General features: G+C 42.7%; 1 protein-coding gene across 3 annotated transcripts in view; it reads left to right on the forward strand.

The window, feature by feature from the left end:
• Positions 1 to 14,707: 14,707 nt before the first annotated feature.
• Positions 14,708 to 17,166, forward strand: part of cabcoco1 (ciliary associated calcium binding coiled-coil 1) — a 45,856-nt gene continuing 43,397 nt past the window's right edge. For all 3 annotated transcript variants that reach the window (XM_084322564.1, XM_084322566.1, XM_084322565.1), the window contains exons 1-4: positions 14,708 to 14,747; positions 15,346 to 15,431; positions 15,526 to 15,695; positions 15,851 to 15,995. In XM_084322564.1, coding sequence (XP_084178690.1) covers positions 14,718 to 14,747; positions 15,346 to 15,431; positions 15,526 to 15,695; positions 15,851 to 15,995 — 431 coding nt within the window. In that variant the 5' untranslated portion in view covers positions 14,708 to 14,717. The remainder of the gene's footprint in view (positions 14,748 to 15,345; positions 15,432 to 15,525; positions 15,696 to 15,850; positions 15,996 to 17,166) is intronic.

Consider the following 17,166-nt stretch of genomic DNA (forward strand, 5'->3'; position numbering starts at 1 on the left):
GAGTTCCCTCTGGTGTTGTGGTTGTGGTATTCACCTGGGATGCAGTGGTGGTACCACCCGGTACCACGCCGTCCTAGAAGTTTGCTGAGCAGAAGTGCGCGCACGAATGTGCACGCGTGCGCACACAAATGCGTTCAAAATTTTCACTGGACTCGTCGCACCGTGCGCCAAGTACCCGGCACTTATCTATCACCTAGACTTTGCATAATAATAGGATACCGATAGCATAACAAAGAACGAGAAGAGCCAAACCAAAATACAAGCCCTGTGGGGGTTGATCTGTGGAGCTCTCACTATGTGACAAATGGTCCCGACTGGAAGGATGAGACATTAAGTTGTGCTTCAGAAGGAAACTGTCCTTCTGTAAACTAAGTTACATTGTTAATTTAGTTTGTATTTACTTTTCTAGTTTAAGTTAATTTCCTATACAAATATGTTTCCTACTATTTATACATAATAATCATCTTTTCTGTGCGCAAGCGAGGGAACATGTATGCGCGTGCACGCGGCGTCCAGGCAGTTCTGATATTACGACTGCACCACTGGTATTCACTGACCTTTGGGAAGTATTTTGACATCTACATGGGTACCTTAGTCGTATAGTGTATCTTGTAGACCAGGCCCATTGCAAATTGCTGTACTCTGTCGTCTACTCTAAGCCATCCTAGGTTGTCAAAGTGGGCAGGGGTGAGGTGGGTTCTAGGAGTAAGGTCAAGCAGTAGTCTGACCAGTTTGTTTTGTGATGTTTGTAATCTTGTTTTTAGCGCATTTGGTACCATGAGGTGCAAGCATAGTCGTAGTACCCTTGAATGAGTGCTCCTGCCAGAGTCTTCAGGGTATTCTTGTTTACCAGAGAGGAGATCCGGTACAGGAATCTAGTTCGTTGGTTGACTTTTTTTATTACATTGGATGCCATTTTGTCACAGGAAAGATTTGCCTCTAGGATGGAACCTAGGTATGTAATTTCATCTTTCCTTGTGACAATATTGTCACCCACTGTAACTGAGAAGCCGTCGGTCTTTGCTGAGTTTGTTATTTGATCTGAAGAGAATGGACTCTGTTTTACCCAGGTGTAATGATAGTTTGTTATCAGCGAGCCAGGTGCAGATTCTGCCGAGTTCTGAGCTGAGGGTTTTTTCAACCTGTAACTTGTTCTTGTCAGAGACCAGCAGGGCTGAGTCCAGTGGCGTCGTTAGCCCTGGGCTTCCGGGGCTTTAGCCCCGGATGTTTTTCTCCTAGCCCCGGACCTTTAAAAAAAAAAAAAAAAAAAAATTGTTTACTTTTTTTTTTTACTTTTTTTTTTTTTTTTTTTTACTTTTTTTTTTTTTTTTTTATGTCAGCATCCCCATTGTCTGTGCTGAATGTTTGTTAGTGTTTGGTATTTTTTGTTGGTTTTTAGTACTTTTAATCCATTTTTAGTAAGTAGTTTTCATTTGATCCTATCATTCTTTCATTCACCGATTTGTGGACTTGAAGATGTGCACTTTAACACAGCAGCACCTGGAGCCATCCATACCCATGTCCAGTGTCCACTGACAAAGACATGCTCATGATACTGTGATAAACTATAATAAGCTTTAATCGAACCCTGGTTCATTTCCTCGGATAGTCCGGTTGGTTTGGGGTGGTGTGAAAGCTCATTCACTCTTGCAAGTGAACCCTGCTACGGTTCATTTGAGATGTGAATGCAAAGCGGACCAAAGGCAGGAAAAGACCCAAAAATCGAATATTTCTTTTATGAGAAGACTGAAACATAATTATAATGAAACACACAATAGTTTTTTTTCGATTGCTTAAGCATGATTTTGAAAACAGGGCCCGGTGTTTCAAAACACACAATTAGCACAACCACACACACAATTATCAGAACACCTCAGATCCTTTGCTAAATTAAACACTTGTCAAAACCATACACTAATTTATAAAAACTACATTTTGTTACCATATGAAACACACGTTTCATATGACTCAATTCTGTTTGAACCAGTTACACACACTGCTGTGCTTAACCTAAAACACATTTAGCAATTCTACTTCTCAGTGATTAGAGTACTGTAAGTGAAGTATGCAGAGAATGTGCAAATATACAATAAATTCACCAACACTACACAAGACCAATGCTGTAGAGTAGACTGATGAAAATATAATTTATTTATCTACATATACCCAAATCAATGATGCAGACTGCTAAAAAAAAACATTTTCTCTCCATATACCCAAATCAATGATGCAGACTGATGAAAATATAAATGTTCTCTCCATATAACCAAATCAGTCAACATTTCAACATGGAGAATCACAACAAAACATGTCCCAGTTTTCATGCTACTATGTGCATAACACTGTAAGCTCAGCAAATATCAGACAAACATAAAATACTGTATCCAGTACAGGTTAAAATTACAGTAAAACAAAAACAATTTTGAAAAAATTTAAATAGAGTACAGAAAATACTAGACATTATCTCTTTGCCTATGGATCTGGCAAGATAATTTTTTGTTGTGATTCTCCATGTTGACATGTTGACGGATTTGGGAAAATGGGAGAAAATGTATATTTTCATCAGTCTGCATCATTGGTTGTCTTGTGTAGTGTTTGGTGAATGTATTGTATATTTTCACGTTCTCTGTGTACAGTACTTCACTCTCTTTCCATTTTGGTTGAAGACAGGTGAACTCACCTGCTGCATTTTTATAGTGCTTAAACCTGATTGGTGTATCTACAATTAAGCAATGGTGTGTTTGTGCATCTGATGGCTGTGTTTAACCAATTGGCTCATATGTGTGGTAATTTGACATTCTGTGTCTAATGTAATGGAAGTGTGTTTAGTGTTTTGCAAATCACTGTGTATTGTTTTGCAAAAAGTGTGAGGCTGACATTGTGCTTATAGGGGTGCAAATCTGGGCCTACGTTTTGCTCCTTGAGTGTAAGGTTTTGATAATTGTGTAATACTTTTGATTTGAGTGTTTATGCAATTGAAGAAAACTGTAAAGACTAGAGATGAACTGTTTATTTCTTTTGTACATAGGCTGTGCATAATGTTTGTTTGTTTGTTTATTTGCTTATGTGTATGATTCTTAACTGTTTTTATTTTGTTATTGGTGTATATGTGTGTATGTATGTACAGTATATGTATATATATTATATATATATGTATATATATGTGTATATATGTATATTTGTACTCCTGTTGGGGCCTCTTGGACCAGATCAATGTTTTATCTGGCAAAATAAAGGTTAAATAAATAAATAAGAAACTGATGATTTGGTCCTGTTAACTTTGAATTTTCTATGGGAACTGCCCAGATCCCTCTCATGAACATGGACCTCACTTTGAGAACCTCTAATGATTCGAGTTCTTCAGTATTCATCTCTAATTACTCTAAAATTGCGTATTTCTGTGTTTAAAAAAAAAAAAAAAAGGGGGGGGGGGTGGGAAGTTAACATATGAAGAGAGATAATAGTGGGCATCAGGGGCGTTTTTAGGGTTAGAAAACATTGGGGGCTTCAGCCCCCCTCCACCCCCCCGGGCTGAAGCCCCCAATGTTTTCTAACCCTAAAAACGCCCCTGGCTGAGTCGTCCGCGAACAAGAACAAGTTGCAGTCACAAGCTGACGACATGTCATTTGCATAAATTAGGAACAGTAGCGGTCCTAGTGTGCTTCCTTGTGGAACACCACAGCTCACTGTGAGGGGGGGGGGGATAGAGTACCGTTTACCTCCACCATCTGTTCTCTCCCCTCAAGGTAGGATTGCATCCAGCTCACTGATAAACTATCAAAACCAATTGCTTTTAGCTTGTCAATCAGAATGGAGTGATTGACAGTGTCGAATGCCTTTTGTAGGTCCCGCATGACCATGCCGCAGTATTTGCCCGCGTCCACCTCTTGTTTGATGTGGTCGTTCAAATAGAGAAGGCATGTGTCAGTGGAGTGGGATGTTCTGAAGCCAGATTGGAATTCGTAGATTAGATTTTTTTCCGCTAGGTACTTTTCGACCTGTTCGTAGAATTTTTTTTCCATGACTTTCGAGATGGAGGTAAGAAGAAACAGGGCGGTAGTTGCCTGGGTCTAATTTGCTGCCCTTTTTGTGCAGGGGGGTCACTCTCGCAATTTTGAAGTCCTTGGGGACATGTCCGTTTTATGGAGAGGTTTATTATGTGTGTGATGACTGGGGTGATGGCGGCTGCTGAGTCTCTGAGGAATTTGGAGGGGATGTTGTCATGGCCAGTGGCCTTGTTAGGTTGGAGGGCGCTCAGTTTTTTGAGTACCTCATCTGTTGTTACCATTTCCAGTTTGAAGTCATCTTTGCGGACCCCTAGGTTTTTGTAGTATGCTACTATGTGTTCTACCCCATAATGCCCTGAGTGGGAGGGTAGTTTATTAACCAGTGTTGTGGCTATGTTTTTAAAGAATAATGTTTAGGTATTTGGCCACATCCAGTTTGTCTGTGATGAGCGTGTTTTCTGTGTTTATGTTTGTAAATCTGGTTTTTAGTTTTTTGCTGCAGCCTAGTTGGTTGTTGGGTAATTTCCAAAGTTCGCTGGGTTTGTTTTTGTTTTCCTCAGTTTTGTCATTGATGAATTTTTTTTCTGCGGTTTTGATCATGGTGTTTACATCATTTCTTAGTCTGTTTCTTTGAATTTTTTGTTCAACCACGTGGGCTTGGAGTTCACTGTTTGCGCTTTTGGTAAGCTTTGTCTGACTTTTATGAAGTTCAGAGCATTTTTTGGCTCTGGTTTTCATAGCGGCCAGTATTTCAGTGTGCATCCATGGCTCAGCGCGATTTTTAACCCTGGTGGTTCTTAGGGGTGCCATGTTGTTAAGTATTGTTGTGAATTTGGTTTTGAATCCAAGCCATGTTTCTTCAACCTGTGTACCACTGAGCTCATCTGACCAGTCCATGCTCCCTCGTCCTGTGTTGAGTTCTGTAGTGCACTAGTCTTAGTCATCATGATGATGTCAGCATCATAATCATCATCATAGTGTAAAGTTAGAGTTGGATTATTAACCTCCTTGGGCCACTAGGTGGTGTAGTGGGCAAGGCGCTCGCCATCAACGCTGGAGACGCTGGGTTCGAGTCCAGCTCTCGGCGTTGCTATCAGCTTGGCTGGTCATTCATACTAACACAATTGGCAGTGTTAGGGGTGGGAAAGCTGATGGGTGGGTCCTGGGCGTTGTGGACAGCGACCCCTACAGTTCGGTCGGGGCGCCTGCACAGCGAGGGTAGGATCTGGAGGGAGGTAGTGTGACCTTCCACACGTTACACTCTCCCGGTGAGAATCTGCGCTGCCAGGCTGGCTGCCGGCTGGCTGCACATGCGTCGGAGGAAAGCATGTGACAGTCTCCGGCCTCCTGGACCAACAGTAGGGGGGAGTGCGAAACAACCAGGAAGGGGGTTGGGAATTGGCATAACGACTAACAGTGGGATGGGAGAAAATCGGAAAAAGGAGGGGAGAAAAAGATAATAAAAAAATAAAATAAAACTCCTTGGGCTACATCTCCCCCATTTAATAATTTAATAATTTTTTCTCTATCTTATTATTTTTCTAATGACCTGAAAAGATTACATAAATACCTAGGGCAGGATCCACAAAGAATGGATTGCACAGTGCTAATTGCACCCTTACTTACAATGCATTATGAATTTAAATTAGCACCGTGCAATCCATTCTTTGTGGATCCCGCCCCTAGTCTTCTCCAGAGACAGACAAGAAGATAGATACCAATTTCATATCCAATTTCATCCATTCATTTGTACTGTATAGCTTGCACAAATAATCTGTATCTATCTTCTTGTCTGACTCTGGAGAAGACAGTAAGCCATTTCCCAAGGGTGATCATATCATAAAGCCTGGGTTCTATCCCCTCCTGTACTTTCTACCGCCTTTCCACCAGGGACCCCCCACAGCTCCAACCTGCTGGGAGAGCCATTGGCTGCTGCCAGCTAAAAAAAGAGCCATTCCCCCATTTCTTTGTACACATGTTGTTTGATTGATGTAATAAAATGTATTGTTCTGTTTTTCACCCGTTGTGTCTGTCCACTCAGTCCGGTAAACTACAGGTCGATTCTAGTTATATTATTATTATTATTATTATTATTATTATTATTATATTTAAAACATTTTGAGGGGGGGATTAAGTATAATTTAACCACTTATTACACACACTTTAGTTAGCAGAGCAGTGTGTGGGGGACATGCCAAAATCACGTACATCATAGGTGTCAAACTCACGGCCCGCGGGCCAAATCCGGCCCGCCACGTCATTTGATGTGGCCCCCCAAGAGCTCAGGTAAAGAGTTTTTTTTTTTTTTTTTTTTTACATTAATATTGGGTTAAATAGCAGTGTTAAAATAATTGTGGGTTAATGCGTTAATAAAGCTTTAACTTTGACAGCCTTAGTTATTACACATTCTTACACATACATGTATGTTGAACATCTGAGGTAACAAAGGAAAAAAGCCAAAAGCACTTACTCCTCAGACATTCTTTGACAATTTTACAGCCCAAAATACAAAAAAGATCCAGGCGGAATAGGTAACAAAGGGTTGAAGAAATATTGTCTGAACTGTCAGATGCAAACTGGCTGTGTGACATAACCGAGCATCTCGCTCAATTGAATAAGAAGCTGTAGGGACGCAAACAAGTCCCACCCAAAACTTGACCAATATAGTTGTGAACTGAGACAACCCTTATTTTGTTATTTTTGAGTACAGTTACAGTTGTGTGTTCATGCAGACACATAATAGCAATTTCATTACGAATTGAAAATGGGGGACCCTGATGTAAACAAGTCGAAAGTCTTTCTCTGGTCTGCATCCCCTTAACAATTGAGCTGTACTGTACTGTACCCATTCTGCAATCTGTTAATTAAACTATCTTCCATTAGTTGGATGTATGGCCTCTGCAAGGTTGTGTGCAGCCATTTGTTTTTGTAACATCTGCTACATCTGTCCCACGTGTTCTTTGCAGCTCACAGTTGTTAGTTCTGCCCCTCTTGACTGTGACAAAAAGGTTTTGAACAAACTTAATGTCATAGCTTGTATTTGATGATATTCTTCTTTGTTATTTACTTGAATGGTTTGATCATTGATTGGTGGAGTAATATGGGGTTCTGATAAACTAAAATTATTTGTTAAAATAACATAAGCTAACATATATTTTTACATTTATGCAAATGAATATGCAATATGTATAACTTGAATAAGTAATAAATACAGAAACACCATGTTTAACAATATGTAAATGTGTAGCACAATTTATTTTACATTACATTAACATTTATACGGTCTTTGGCCCTTTGAGGGCAACCATAATGCTGATGTGGCCCTCTGTGAAAATGAGTTTGACACCCCTGACGTACATGGTACATCCAATGAAAGAAAACAAATACAATTAAGAAAACACATTTTAAGAGACTTAGGCATTGTACTGATATGTGTGTAAATGTTTGGCCAATTATAATACGACCTCAGATCATTATTCTGCTACATTTTCATGATAACTGAGTGATTCTGATGAGGACACCAAAGGCACTATTTTCAAGTCATGTAGTATATATTTTCAACTAAGTCATGTAGTATTATTTTCAAGTCATGTAGTATTATTTTCAAGTCATGTAGTATTATTTTCAATCAGTTCCATATTTGAATGAAATACAAAAGAAACCCTGCCAGTGTAAACGGGTCTGACAAAGAAAAATCACCTTTCTTTCCCCGATGTTGCTCTGGGTACTCAAGTCAACAGATATCATTCAACCGATCTCTCTCGCTTCCCTTCCTTACAACGCAAGAACTGCCGACTCCCGACCCAGCCGCCTGTTACTCGTGATGTTCGAGATGGATTTCGGTTTGCCTCGACTAGTAGACGAGAGTAGCCGAGTGAAGCCGGGGGAGGAGTTAAAAAGGCGGACACTGCCGATTTCACAAGAGCCTCTCGCCTAGTCTCGCATGGCAGATACGCTTTCACGTCACCACACACACATTACACACCTGTCCAGCTCATTATAATGCGATGGCCGTGTGCAAAATTAGATCAGATTCAAATGTACAGCACACCATATACTGCTATAGTGGAATATACTATTCATATACCATAATGTATACCGTCTTGTTGCGCGCTCCTGGCCGCACGCACACACAACACACTGCTGAATAATTCTGTTTTGCATCAATATATTATGTATACTGTGTATATTGAGGCAAAACAGAATTATATATACAGTATTGAGGCAAAACAGACGACGCATGTCTAGGGTGTTCCTTCCCAGAGACAGTCGCATTTCTCTCCTCTCCCCAGGCTCCTCAAGGCCGTTACTACCGCCGCCTCTACTGCTCCATGGAGCCCGACGCTGCTATGCTCTGCTTCGTGCCGGTTGCCGGACTATACTCAAATCAACTCTAAATGGATCTAATCAGTGGATTGCATATTTTCTTCAAGAAGCAGAATAAGGCTAACCCTCTCTGCCTATTGGGACATCATAATCGGGCTACCAACTTGAAGACGTGGTCATTTTTGGATTATCGAAGCTTTTGGACTGCAATAAGAAGATTTTGGATCTGTTTACCGTGCACAGGATCTACCAAAATGAACTGATAAGACACTTGGACACTTGGACTAATAATGCATTTGGACAGTGTTGTTAAAACTCACTCCACTCAAATCAATAGAGTTATATTTCACTCTATTCAAATCAAATTTAAAGTGACGTGGCTGGGATAAATGTGCCAGTCAGTCAGCCAAAACAAATTCTTGGACCAAGGTCGAAACAGGGAGCTGCTGGAGTCGAAGGCCTTCTAGGAGATAAGAGTGGCAAGCGGATTCCCCACCCCCAGCCCACCCCCCCTCCTATGTGTATGGACCAGCGCCTCATGATGGCAGCTAACTCGTATGCGTGCTGGAGGGGGAGCCAAGGCTGTCTCGTCATAATTGTGGAATATTACTATAATGAGCTGTATGTTAAATCTCGTTGTGACAACTGTAACAATGACAATAAAGATCTATTCTATTCTATGTGTGTGTCTGACAGCTTGAAGTTTATCATGATGATAACGCATAACATAATAAAGTTTTCAATCAATCAATCAAACGTCTCATAACTCCTGTCACGTGGCTGGTGACTGACAACTTTTCTGAGCCAATAGGCGCTTTGCCCGACCATAGCAAGTCACTTCCCAGCCGGGAGCAGCCGAGTGAGAGGTACTGTGGCGCCTCGCTCTGAAGGCTGCTTGTGGCTCGCTCCCGCGGGAGTTCCACGCCTCGCCTCGTCAGATTTTCAGAGCAAGTCGGACAACATTCTAACCGTCATGCAACGCGCTTGGCGAGGCAGTAGTGAAACCTGCGCAGATCTGCGTCCGCCTATCCCATCTCGAACAAGCCTCTTGTTCCGCAACTGTAAGTTACTTCCTGGGTAGGCCTGATTGGCCCCGACAGGCACGTGACAGGCGCGGCCACGCCCCGCGGCAGCCTCAGGACGCGCAACGAGGCTGCTGAGAGCTGTCGCGCGGAAATAGGCTGTCTATTGCCATTCTCTAAGACAAACTCTAACCTTAACCAGCTCCTTAACAGCGCCTAAACTTAACCCTTTAACCTTAAGCAACTCCGAAACTATGCCTAACCTTAACCTTAACCTTAACCATGCCTAACCTTAACCATAAGGCATAACCAACTCCGAAAGAATATTGCCATTCTCTAAGACAAACTCTAACCTTAACCAGCTCCTTAACAGCGCCTAAACTTAACCCTTTAACCTTAAGCAACTCCGAAACTATGCCTAACCTTAACCTTAACCATGCCTAACCTTAACCATAAGGCATAACCAACTCCGAAAGAATATTGCCATTCTCTAAGACAAACTCTAACATTAACCAGCTCCTTAACAGCGCCTAAACTTAACCTTTCTAACCATAACCAACTCCGAAACAATGCCTAACCTTAACCAACTCCGAAACAATGCTTAAAGTTAACATGCCTAAACTTAACGGCGAACGAATGCATGTTAAAAAAAAAAAAAAAAAACTGAAGGGAATCAAACTAGCCAGCAACAGACGGTAGGATCCACACCAATGCAGTGCTGCCAATTGAGCTATTTCTGGATAGTGAAAAAGGGCGTATTACTGCTACATAATCTACATAATGCTGCCGCGGAGCGTGCCGCGCGGCAGAGAAAGTTGCGCGTCCTGAGGCTGCCGCGGCCCGTGGCCGCGCCTGTCACGTGCCTGTCGGGGCCAATCAGGCCTACCCCGCCTGTAACTTACAGTTGCGGAACAGTAGGCTTGTTCGAGATGGGATAGGCGGACGCAGATCTGCGCAGGTTTCACTACTGCCTCGCCAAGCGCGTTGCATGGCGGTTAGAATGTTGTCCGACTTGCTCTGAAAATCTGACGAGGCGAGGCGTGGAACTCCCGCCGGAGCGAGCCACAAGCAGCCTTCAGAGCGAGGCGCCACAGTACCTCTCACTCGGCTGCTCCCGGCTGCGAAGCGACTTGCTATGGTCGGGCAAAGCGCCTATTGGCTCAGAAAAGTTTGTTAGTCACCAGCCACGTGACAGCCAGGGAGTTATGAGACGTTTGATTGATTGATTGATTGAAAACTTTATTATGTTATGCGTTATCATCATATCATCATGATAAACTTCAAGCTGTCACACACACATACACACATGCGTCGTCTGTTTTGCCTCAATACTGTATATATAATTCTGTTTTGCCTCAATATACACAGTATACATATATATTATATTGATGCAAAACAGAATTATTCAGCAGTGTGTTGTGTGTGCGTGCGGCCAGGAGCGCGCAACAAGATGGTATACATTATGGTATATGAATAGTATATTCCACTATAGCAGTATATGGTGTGCTGTACATTTGAATCTGATCTAATTTTGCACACGGCCATCGCATTATAATGAGCTGGACAGGTGTGTAATGTGTGTGTGGTGACGTGAAAGCGTATCTGCCATGCGAGACTAGGCGAGAGGCTCTTGTGAAATCGGCAGTGTCCGCCTTTTTAACTCCTCCCCCGGCTTCACTCGGCTACTCTCGTCTACTAGTCGAGGCAAACAGAAATCCATCTCGAACAAGCCTAACAGGCTGAGGCGACCCAGCCCCCCCCCCCCCCCTCCCGGAAGTTGCCATCATAGATATCTATATCTATGGTTGCCATGGAGACTTGCCATAACTAGAGAGAAGCATGCAGCTGCAGAGCCGCAGAGCCAGCGGCGCTCTCAGGGCCGCGCTCTGACGGCCGCGCTGTGAGGGCCGCTCAGCAGCGCCACCCACCCAATGGCTGAATTGCCAATGGCTGAATTGGAGTATTGCACTGTGCGGGCACAGCTGTGAGATCCGCGCGAGGCCAGAGGATGCAGAGAGTTTGAACCGGAAACTGCATTTCCTCTCAAATTACACTAGGTGGCAGTGTCCCCCTATTTTCTAACACTATCACAAGAGAATGAATATTGCACCCCACAATGAAGCTGGCATTTGATTGGCCAGCATACCTGACCACAGGTATAAAAGTTTGCGGCATCCCAGAATCGACAAGGTTTTGTAGGGGAGAGAGAGAGATAGATAGAGCGATAGAGAGAGAGAGATTGAGAGAGAGATATTTGTATTGTGATCAGCCTATAGTCTATATTTATAGTTTTATACAGTATAGTAATTATCAGAATAATTGTAAGGTTTCAGCTGTGCTTTAGAAGTACTTAGTCGTGCTAACTAGTAGTACTATTGTGAGGGATTAGTGTGTAGTCTAGGTAGTATATTTCAGTAGTAGTAATAGTAGTTTGATCAGTTAGTAGTTCCATTTAGATCAGTATAATACTTTTGCTCACACAATATCTTGAATGAATGAGTTTATTTATTTCCAACATAAATTGAAAATAAATAATAATAATAAACGAGTAATAAACAGATTAAAAAACAAACAAGCAGGAGTAGGAGGATGAAGTGTAAACGTATGTATTCCCTACCCCCTTGATTGATTGATTGAAAACGTTATTAACAGATTGCAGAATGGATACAATACAGTACAGCTCAATACACACAATTGTTAAGGGGATGCAGACCAGAGAAAGACTTTCGTCTTGTTTACATCAGGGTCCCCCATTTTCAATTCATCATAACATATAATGAAAGAAAACAGGAGGCCGGACCAGCACTCTCAGATTTAAAATTTGTTTTTAATGGCAGCCTATAGAACAGATGTTTCGGAACAGGTGTTCCATCTTCAGTGTTAATAGGCTAGCAATGGTAGCTTGTAAAGGTGGGAGCTATATACCATGTGGGCAGGAAGTGACATCATTGAGGTGAGCTTGGGAATGCTAGTCAACTTTGACCTCCATAGTAAGGACTTTATAATGTAAAATGTTAAAAACAAATATAAACCAGAAACTAAATAAGCCAATTGCAAACCCAAAATTCTATAAGAAAAGAACAACAAAACAGAAGGAAAAACAAGAGGAAAACGTTTCACCATTCATAATAATAATAATAATAATAATAGTAATAATAATATAATCATGATAATAAAAGTCACTTAATGTAGGAAACAGGATAACACGTTTTCTTCATTCAATCCCTTTGGTTCAGTACCATTAAACAAATGAATATAGTAGCCTGTCTCCCCCTCTAGAGGGCATTGTAGACTAACTCGAGTACCATAAACAGTAAGATTGCATTAGGAGAAATAGCGAGCTACGGAACAAACGATAACCCTTTAGAAAGGATATTGTGGTGCTAATCACTCAAATATGCATATGAAATGTTACCAATGTTAGTAATGGTGTATATCTCCGGGACCGATGAACTTTTCTTTTGCTTACTCCTCCTCGTCTTCCTATGGCCCATATCACCGGTCGTGGTGGAAGGGGGCCGTCCGGAAACATCGACTGGCTGCGGAGGGAGTATTACGGAGACATCTCTTTCCTAGGTCGGTCTCTGGGCTGCCAAGTAGGCCTGCGGGAGTGCGGGATTAAAGCACCATGTGTGTAGATAGTCTTGCTCATCTCTTCGTCTCTAGCATCTCTTATGCCGCTCGATGTCTTGCCTTGGCGATACGCAGGCGAGAATGAGTCTCGTGACTCCATCGTTGTAGCTACGAAAGCTGCTGTATATCCACTAGGGACAGGGTGAACTGTAAACTCTGGGGCTGCAGGTATCTAAGCTACCATAGTAGCTATGAATCAAAGTCAAGGTAGACCGCGCTCTCAGTATATGACAATGTGTGATGAAATCCCAAAGATTGGAAGAAAGCAGGAGGCCGGACCAGCACTCTCAGATTTTTTTTTTAATGGCAGCCTATAGAACAGACATGTTTCGGAACAGGTGTTCCATCTTCAGTGTTTTTTTTTTTTTATTATTATTATCTTTTCCTTCCTTTTTTCCGATTTTTCTCCCATCCCACTGTTAGTCGTTATGCCAATTCCCAACCCCCTTCCTGGTTGTTGCACACCCCCCCCCCCCCCCCCCCCCCCACTGTTGGTCCGGGAGGCCGGAGACTGTCACATGTTTTCCTCCGACACATGTGCAGCCAGCCGGCAGCCAGCCTGGCAGCGCAGATTCTCACCGGGAGAGTGTAACGTGTGGAAGGTCACACTACCTTTCTCCAGATCCTACCCTCGCTGTGCAGGCGCCCCGACCGAACTGTAGGGGTCGCTGTCCACAACGCCCAGGACCCACCCACGGCTTCCCTCCCCCTAACTCAGCCAAACGAGTTAGTATAGCGATCAGCCCAAGCCAAGACAATGCTGACTCTCCGGGAGTCGAGACCGCAGCCTCTTGCATTGGTGACGAGCACAATCTCCGCTACGCCACCTGACCGCCCTCCATCTTCAGTGTTAATAGGCTAGCAATGGTAGCTTGTAAAGTTGGGAGCTATATACCATGTGGGCAGGAAGTGACATCATTGAGGTGAGCTTGGGAATGCTAGTCAACTTTGACCTCCATAGTAAGGACTTTATAATGTAAAATGTTAAAAACAAATATAAACCAGAAACTAAATAAGCCAATTGCAAACCCAAAATTCTATAAGAAAAGAACAACAAAAACAGAAGGAAAAACAAGAGTTTGAACGTCCGTTCGAAGAACCCTGACGAAGTTTGAATCCCAAAAACAGGCTTCGGGGACAGCCTTACCAAACATTATTTATATTATTCAAATGGAACTCAAACATGTTCCGTTGTGATGTCACAGTATGTCACAGAAAATGTGTGATGTCACAGTATGATGTCATAATAGTACATTCTAGAACATTTGTGATGGCACAGTATGATGTCATAATCAAATATTCTAGAACATTTGTGTATCTATTCAACAATTCTCTCAGAAGATCTCATTGTGCATCTTGAAACGGTACTGAACAGATAGACTAAACAATATAGATTGAAGCCTGCATTTCTCAACCAAGGTGCCTTGCCTAGTACCTTTTGCACAGCCATCACCCACACTTTCACAATTTCCGGCGTAATTGTCTAGTTTTTTATTATTATTTATATTCAATTTATGTTCAAAATAAATAAACTCATTAATTCAAGATATCTGGCCTCGCGCGGATCTCACAGCTGTGCCCGCACAGTGCAATACTCCAATTCAGCCATTGGGTGGGTGGCGCTGCTGAGCGGCTCTCATAGCACGTCCGTCAGAGCGCGGCCCTGAGAGCGCCGCTGGCTCTGCGGCTCTGCAGCTGCATACTATTGTAACTGGAGGAGAACGTCAACATGTCTGGACTAAATCAAGGTCCGCTAAAAGTAAGTAAATACACCTGCTACAAGAGATCAACAAGAGATGTATCAACATTAGTTGTATTGATGTTATAGTTAGAGATTGCTAGTTGAATGACGTTGTCTATCGACCTTTAGGTTGATTGATTGAAAACTTTATTTTATTAACAGATTGCAGAATGGGTACAATACAGTACGGCTCAATACACACAATTGTTAAGGGGATGCAGACCATAGAAAGACTTTCGTCTTGTTTACAACAGGGTCCCCCATTTTCAATTCATAGTGAGGTTACAGTTTATTCTCTTATAAAGAATTGGAATAATCGATATCTTAGCTAGTTAACTATCTAAACAGGAAGCTAACCAATCATTTAAAACATGACGCCTTCTCTGACGACATGGAGTTCGTACATGGAAGTAAAACTCTGAAGTCACGTTAGACTAGACGTTCTGTTTTGGAGGCTGTAATGAATCTGTCGTTTTGAACAGTTGAGTAGTGAGGCTCATAATATCAGAAAATGTGTCTAGTGGTGTAGTGGTTTGGAAATTAAACCACTGGCTCCCTTCTCTCTCTCTCTCTCTCTCTCTCTCTCTCTCTCTCTCTCTCTCTCTGTGTTTGACAGGATGGAGAGAGACGTTTCCTCCAGTGGGACTTGTCTTCTGACCAGATCACTGAGATCATGGAGCGGTCAGTGGAGGACATCCAGATGTAGGTGATCAATAACATAAACATCTGTAGGATCAATCACAAATATCTGCATGTGATCAATAACACTGTAAACACATCTCTTCCCCCCCCACAGTCGGTTTGAGGAGATCTTGGAGTTGAGGAACCGGCGGACGTGTCTTGGAGAGGCAGCACTGCTTGACTGCTACATTTCAGTCTTCTGCTGGGCCAGACAGACCTCCTTCACACCCTCACAGACCTCCTTCAGCCTGGCTGTAGTAGCCATGATACTAGATAATATCAGGGGTTGGTCAGACTGACACACAGACATAGTTAGCCAACCACTGGTTTAAACTGGACCCGTGATTATGCTATATGCTGCTGGACGATGTCAGTAAGTTATTAAGTGAAACATAAAAACTCTGCCTATTGGAAATGTGTACTTTACTTCCCTATTGCAGAGAAACAGATGTCACTGGTTGATAATGTCACTGAGCTGACCAAGGCCTTAGCGGCTGCTCACTACTTCCCTGCAGCAGAAGGAGACAGCACGCCTCTGCTGGACACACAGCAGGCCAAGGACCTCACCGACTACCTCACAACCAGGTAACAACCATGTCTAGGACACTGACTACCTCACAACCAGGTAACAACCATGTCTAGGACACTGACTACCTCACAACCAGGTAACAACCATGTCTAGGACACTGACTACCTCACAACCAGGTAACAACCATGTCTAGGACACGTCTATATTTTCTACAACGGAGTTCAGAAAATATAGAATCTGATTGGCCACTGACGTTTCTGGTCATGTGACATGTGCGCCCAATAGCGTGACGCGCTGTGTCTTTGCCCATTTCCGCGTCGAACAGCCTGCAAAGCACCTGGCGTTCTATCGCCATGCTCTAAGACAAACTCTAACCTTAACAAACTTCGAAAGAGTGCCTAAGCTTAACCGTCGGAATCAGGGCAGGCGTTCTATTGCCATGCTCTAATGGCGCTTTTCCACTGCATGGTACCTACTCTACTCTACTCTACTCTACTCGGTATTTTCGGTTTTCCATTACCAAAGTACCTGGTACTACCTGGTACCAGGTACTTTTTCAGGTACTTTTTTAGTCCCTGCTCGACTCTGGTTCCAAGCGCGAGCCAAGCGGGTAGAACTGGTACCATAAATGTCACGTGAAAAACTGCAGACCACTGATTGGTCAGAAGAGAGACGCGTCACTGTTTGGAGAGTCTGAACGAAAACAGAGAGCCGCCATCTTGAATGTCTCGCATAGGATTTCATTATGGTTGCAGCAGGCACAAGTTCAATAAACAAACAATACAGTCACTGTGTATTCTGCCTCATTTATTGATTAAACAAAACCGACGTCAACACAATTTGCCACCGAGCGGAGAGTTTAGTCTCGCAAAAAGATCGCTGACTTGTTAAGGCTTAAGCTTATGTTGTGCTGATGTTGTGCTAGCGTTTTAGCATGGCTATCGTACATAGCGCGATCAATATAACTCGCTATTGATTGTTTGTATGAGTAACGTTAATGCTAATAGAATAGACACAACGTGAGGTAATCACCATCCATTTTAAACCGGTTATTACCTAATGCTAACGTTAGCAAATAGACGCGACTGGTAACGTTACAGCTTGTTAGCCTAATGCTAATGTTAGCATAGACAGCCTAGCTAACGTTAACGCTTGTAGAATAGACACAATGAGAGGTAACGTTAGCGTTATCAGAATAGACACAACGAGAGTCTCGTTAATGTTGTT

This window comes from Notolepis coatsorum (genome assembly GCF_963971535.1).
Source record: "Notolepis coatsorum genome assembly, chromosome: 10".
NCBI classification, from domain to species: Eukaryota; Metazoa; Chordata; class Actinopteri; order Aulopiformes; family Paralepididae; genus Notolepis; species Notolepis coatsorum.